At 38.3% G+C, this 6,238-nt stretch overlaps 1 protein-coding gene across 1 annotated transcript; it reads left to right on the plus strand.

Moving 5' to 3' along the window:
* The first annotated feature begins 287 nt into the window (after positions 1-287).
* LOC146563073 (sperm-associated microtubule inner protein 10-like) lies at positions 288-2,903 on the plus strand. Its single transcript, XM_085295443.1, has 4 exons — positions 288-492; positions 1,183-1,291; positions 2,362-2,534; positions 2,650-2,903. Exons 1-4 carry the CDS (start codon positions 461-463, stop codon positions 2,693-2,695), a joined length of 360 nt encoding a protein of 119 aa, XP_085151569.1. The 5' UTR covers positions 288-460; the 3' UTR covers positions 2,696-2,903.
* The last annotated feature ends 3,335 nt before the right edge of the window (positions 2,904-6,238 follow it).

A 6,238-nucleotide genomic window follows, 5' to 3' on the forward strand; every position in this document is an offset into this window, starting at 1 on the left:
GAAAAAGACACGACAGCCATGCAGTGTGATGATCATCCAGATTCATCCCTGTCTTGGAGTATCTGGTTTCCAAAATCTAACAGTGAGGACAAAAACATTCAGGTGAAGTTTAAAAAATGACGATATGACCATACAGCAAAGAAACACATGATGTGGAGCTGTAAGAGGGAAACACATTAATATTTTTTCTTCCATCAGTCCTACTGTATGTTGTCCAGTTGCTAAATCTTAATTTATTTCCTCAAAGATCCATTTTACACAGCTTCAGTTGGTGGTGTTTTATTTTTTTCCTGAGTTACAGTGTATGTGATGTAGGAAACAGAAATTACTCGCTGCTCTTCTCCATCGCTGACTGAAGTTACACAAACAGCCCCAAAGTGTCTACTTGTAATTCTACCCAAGACCCATAATGCACTGGGGGGAATGAGGGTTTCTATGGTGACTCTGACAGTCAACAAACATGGCTGACACAGGGAGCGCTGACCAGCACGAGTAAGTACATTTTCTGATTATTTCACACTGAACACAGAGCTGTAAAGTGTTATTAAATGCACGGACGTACTTCCTTTCTCCAACCAGCATTCTGCACAGTCCGATTCAACAAATGAGTCCCGCTTTTCAGTGTAACAGCAAATAATACAAGAAGTTAATACCGTCTGTTTTATTTAGTACATTAAATGGTTTGTTACCGAAAATAAAATCTGTACAAAAATATGTGTAAAATCAGAAAATGTTCCCTTTTTTTCTGAATGTATTTTAGATGCATTATCTTATTTCAAGAATCTATTTTAGTTCTTCTGATATGGAGAGTAACTACAACCGTCTCCCAGTGTTTCAGACTGTATTGGGGTGGAGTGGAGTCTGTGAACCAAAGGAAACTATATTCAAGGAAGCAGGCAGTTCATTATTGACTTTAAATCAAGTTTTTTTTTAATTCAATAGAGATTACTGGGACTAATTTAGAAAAAAAAATGACCCAACGTGATTGCATTGCACTTCCATTTCCTCAGGCTTATCTACTAACACTAAGAGGCACAGTCTTTGCAGCACAGCAACACCAAAACTGCAGCTCCTTTAGTTGTCTCTAAACTTTACAAACTAGCAGATAAACTGAACCAAACTGCATGAATCCTCCAGAGTGCCCAAAAGCCACACCTCATATCCTGTTCTATTTACTCCCAGACGATCATCATGCCACGTCCCAACATTTTCAGCCCGACATCCAATGATCCCCAAACTCTACGTGATGCCGTGGAAGCAGGACATGAAGAACCGGAGACTCCTGATGAAGGCAGGTGTCAGTCAGGAGAACACATCCAATCAGATTTCTTTATGGCAGAAACAATGTTATTATTGGTTTGTATTTTTTTTTTTAATTTATATTTGCTTTGGGGGGGTTTTAAACTAAGGACAGCGTGGTGTGTGATGGGTAGGACGACTCCATCATCTGGCTCTGTGGAGTGTGTCTCTTGCCCTGTGGCAGCTGGCTGAACCAGATAAGCAGAATAGGGTACATGGGTGGAAGTTTAGAAAAATATTCTCATAATAAAGTGTGTGACATATTGTGTAATTTCCCAACATTTACTGCATAACTTTTCTACACAAAAATGCTTACCAGTAGAAGGGTTAACAGCTTAATGCTTTAAAGGAAAATGTAAGCTTTTTTAATGTAGTGAACAATTAAAACATTTTATGACAAAGGTCTAGCGGCTCCATAGTGTGGTAGTTTACTCATTCACCTAACAAATGAAAGATCCCTGATTTTATCCTGGGAGGAGACAAATCCATTTGGGATTGCATGAAGAAGGGCGTCTGGTGTAAAACTCAGGTGACCCCTGTGAGTAAAGGAGCATTCAAGAGCAGCTTGAATGGGAAAGGCCTAATCATTACAATGCCTCTTGTCCACACACCACCTTAAGAGGTGCAAGTCATATTAAGTTGAAAATGACACCCTAAATACAGAAAAATTACATGAGGAATGTCAGGAAAGTAGGATCTATTATGAAGTTTCACTTAGAGTAAGTTTGCTCTTTATAGCTTTCTTTTTCCTGTTGAAGCTTGTTACACGTTAGCTTTCAAATTGTCATCTTTTTTAATACTGGCTGTTTTGGTATTAAGATATATATATCGTTTTAATTAATTAAGTATAAAGTATAAACACAGGCATGTATATAGTGCAGTCTCACTAAGAAAAAGCTTCCTTGGGCTTGTTGTGAAAGTCATGTAAATGTAAAAAAACCCAAAACTTTTTCCCATTGATTCAGTTTCATTTCCCCTTTTCCTAAAAGTCGGTTTGTATTTTTATGTCAGTGAACTAAACTGATTTTCTCACTTTTTGTTAACTATGGTACGATTGCTCAGAACGCAGCTCTGGCGGGGATCCCCATGGTTCCTCTTGAGGAGTCTTTGTGTTTCTGTGGTCGAGAACGTCTCTGCCACAGCCAGGACTCCGCCTACAGAACCACCTCTTCCTCCTCCTCACCTCCGTTCAGCCAGACAGGACTGCCCGCTCATTGCTCCTCCCACTTCTCCAGGTGAAACCCCACAGAGACTGACTGAGAAAAGGCCAGCTGTAACCACCTATGACAATAAATTTTTGGACGATTTGCTTAAAATAAAATAAAATCTTTGCTACTTTTCTCCTCACAGGTATAACAGCTCTGCGGTGACGACCAGAGGGCTTTTCCAAACCTGAGTACAGATCACAGAAACACCAATAAAACATGCATATCTGATATAGAAACAAAGCTCTGAATCCTGTGTGTTTTGTACTAATATCCAAAATATAAATGTAGCAGAAATGCTTGAGTTTAAGTATTTCTTTGGCTGAACTTGAGCCGCTAGTAAAGAGTAAGAAGACTTGAACAACTTTAAAGCTTCTTCCATAAAAACAAAAAAAGAAAGGTAGAAATAAAGGTGGAGACAGGGTCAATGAAGGACATAAGAACTGTGAGCACCAGGAGTAAAAGTGAAAATAAAACAAATTAAAAAGCAAACAAATTAAAAAAAAAACAGATAATTTGACCTTAAACGTGTTAAACGCCCCTTCTGAGAAGAGAAAACACGCACTTACTCAGGCTTGAGTGTCCATTAATGGGCCCATTGTTCTGCTTGTCTTATCAGATTTCATTAACTTCAGGTTTTAAGGTGGTAAAGTTGTGCTCAGGGACAGGGAGGCTCACAAAGCTTCCTATTGATGAAATTCTAAGAAAAACTCTATTAATCATGATCCTTTCTAAGAATTTCCCCCGAAAGTTAGAATAGTAAATCCTGGTAAAGATAAATGTTATTCCCAAAGCATCCTTGCCCCCAGAAGAGTTCAGGTGGAAACCTGTTAGGAGCAGGTAGGAAGGATTTTAAGAGCTTTGAAAGTTTTGTTAAGCAAAGGAGACAACATGCTGCCAGTGTTTCCTCTCCAAGAGAGCAAACAAAGTATTTGCACAATCTGATAAAATTTATCTTGTTTAAGCTTTAGAGCAGGGGAGTCAAACATAAGGCCCGGGGGCCACAGTCAGCCCAGCAAAGACTCCAGTCAACAGGACGGCTTTGGAAAATGTTAAGGAAGGTATAAATTTTGGACTTTTAAGTGTATTTTCACAAGTTTTACAGCTTTGGCTACTGATGAACACCTTCCCCATTCATTCAACACCAAAATATCATGTTTAGAGACAAACGATAAAATTCCAGAAAAGCTCCCTTTTTTTCCACTATTTACTACAGAAATCTGAGCGTTTTCTGTTTGTTTGTCCAAAGAGTCATGCTGATGGATTTCTTACATTTGCTACAGCAGCATGACATTAGAAAAAAGAGACCTCTGTTTGTAATTGTACTTCTTTTCCTTATATTAAGTTCATTAAATGCATATTATGGTTTTACACTAGCAGAAAGGGGAGTTTCACTGCTCCAGGCCACTTAAGATCAAAGTGGACTGTTTGTGTCCTGCAGTGTAAAATTAGCTTGAGCTGCTTCAGAGGCTCCGATTATTATACAACATGAAAAAACAAACTGAATGGACAACGCTGGCATGTTCATGTTTAACATGTAGTGATTAATTCACAACAGTAATATGAAAGAAACCAAGACAGACAGAGTCGGTGTCGCACTAGTTATTTAAAATGTCTCAAAAACTTTCAGTATTAAATAAATCTATCAACAGAATATGAAGAAACAACTGTTTAATGTATACATGTACACACTGTGAAAAAGTATTTTTTCACATTAAAGTATTTAGTATTAGGCAAACAGTAAATACAAAATAAGGGAAACAGCTTTCCAATGCTGTTAAATGCTACAGATTAAATTGTGCACGGGTCAGTCTCATCAGCTCTCTCACTGAATACAACGTCTCAATCAGGGCAGAAAGTGCGGCGCTCACCACAAGAAAGGACGACTGAAAATGTGAAATATGCAAACAGAACAGGAATGATGACTTGGATCTTTCAGAGCCTTTTAACCTGAGTTCCCCTGAAATATAAACTGTTAATCTGAGAGTGCCCAACACTCTGAGTGAGAGCATGGATCAGAGCAGTGGTGGAATGCACCTTAGTACATTTGCTCAAGTACTTTACTGAAGTACAGTTTTAATGTACTCTGTTTAAGTATTTCTGTGTTATGCTGCTTTCTTTTTCTGCTTCACTCCATTACAACAATATAACCTTTAACAGGCCGGAGTCTTGCTTCCAGTTTATTCAACAGAGATGTTCACTGCATGAAAGTTTTGATAATTGCAGTATGCAGTGTAAACAGAGATTGTATGATAAGGTTATTTTTTTATGACCATTAACTATTAGATCATTGTCACTACTTTTTGTGTTGAAGATAAAACTCTTGCTCCTTTCCCTGCTCAGAGTTGCTCGAACTTTCCTTAATCCATAAAATCACATTTTAGGCTCAGTTAAAAGCTCTAAGAATGTTTGTTAATCCCGGCCAATCATTTTGTTTTTCTTTGAGAAGTGTTAAACATTACTCATCTATGGTTTGCACAACTGTTTCCCATCCGTGAGTCTTATCCTTGTTTGAGCTTAACTTGTTATTTCCTAGAACTGTTTCGTTGCACTTTCTTGCCTTGCAAACAGTTTCAGGGTCAGTCTTAATGCCAGATGACCTGGTGCCCTGGTTTAGCTGTGACTGGCTGATGATTTGTGTCTGTGGAGGGAGGAGATGTTTGAACAGATTAAACAAAGCTTAACCTGAAGTGATAATGATGGGACTTTTTGTGAGGAGTCAGTCACTTTTTTGAAATGTGTCCTAAAATATAGACCCGAAACCACGTGGTTTCGGGTCTATATTTTAGGACAATCTACACCAGTACTGGTGTAGATTTTGTGGGGGTATCTTTACCTTTAAATTGCATAAGTAAAGACTGTACATTGTCAGTGAGAGTACCATCAACCAGATGTTCTCCTATGAGCAACATTTGGAAAAAGTGTAAAGGAAGAATTCTCTTCTAACAGGAAGACCACCAAGAGAACCAGGAAGAAGCCTTGGAAGGCTGATATGGGATGAGGGAAATGGAAGGAGACAAAAGAGGAGCATAGAGAGACCACAAATAAGAAACAACTACAGAAGAGACAAGAAAAAAAGTTCATTGTATTAAACAAAGGTCTATAAAACATGGGGAGTGAAGGAGAAGGTCTCAGTCCATCATGGGAAATCCACCAGTAGCTTCAGCCTACAGCAGCAAGTCTACAGGAATCTAAAAAGTTTAATCCTGATGACATCTCTCTGGGTGCTCTGGCTTCCTCCCACAGTCCAAAGTGGTTAGTGAGGTTAAGTTAAGCCATTCTAAGCTGGTCATAGGCGTGAATCTCTGTCTGTTAGACCGACAACAGACTGATGACCTGTCTAGAGTGTTTCCTGCCTATCACCCTGTGGCAGCTGGGATAGACTCCAGGCCTCCTGTAACTCTGAATTGGTTAAGTGAAAGAGAGTGGATGGATAATTTGTTTTAATATATTATCCATATGAATTATATCTATACACCATCATCATCATTATATAAGTCATTGTACTTTTCATGGTCCAGCCCACTTGGGCACCTGATCTAGAATGATTTGTGTCTTATCTACTTTCAGGAGTCGAATTATCCCAGTTGTTAAAGCTAAATAAAGTATTATGAGTATTATGTAAAATAAAATCAAGATTATTTTTGTATATTTTCTAAGATGACGATTGTCTTTAAAACAAAGTTTTAAAAAAACAGTGTAAAAAAATTTGTTGGGCTCTGAAAGCATAATCA

This window comes from Mchenga conophoros, linkage group LG12 (genome assembly GCF_057382185.1).
Source record: "Mchenga conophoros isolate Kocher_MC1m ecotype Shallow Benthic linkage group LG12, M_conophoros_male_GT1.1, whole genome shotgun sequence".
Taxonomy (NCBI): Eukaryota; Metazoa; Chordata; class Actinopteri; order Cichliformes; family Cichlidae; genus Mchenga; species Mchenga conophoros.

Excerpts from the sequence above, each read along its gene's own strand:
- LOC146563073 (XM_085295443.1), top strand. The coding sequence starts at position 461 with ATGGCTGACACAGGGAGCGCTGACCAGCACGA. Across the intron at positions 493-1,182 it reads GGGAGCGCTGACCAGCACGA|ACGATCATCATGCCACGTCC; the intron begins GTAAGTACATTT and ends ATTTACTCCCAG. Across the intron at positions 2,535-2,649 it reads TGCTCCTCCCACTTCTCCAG|GTATAACAGCTCTGCGGTGA; the intron begins GTGAAACCCCAC and ends TTCTCCTCACAG.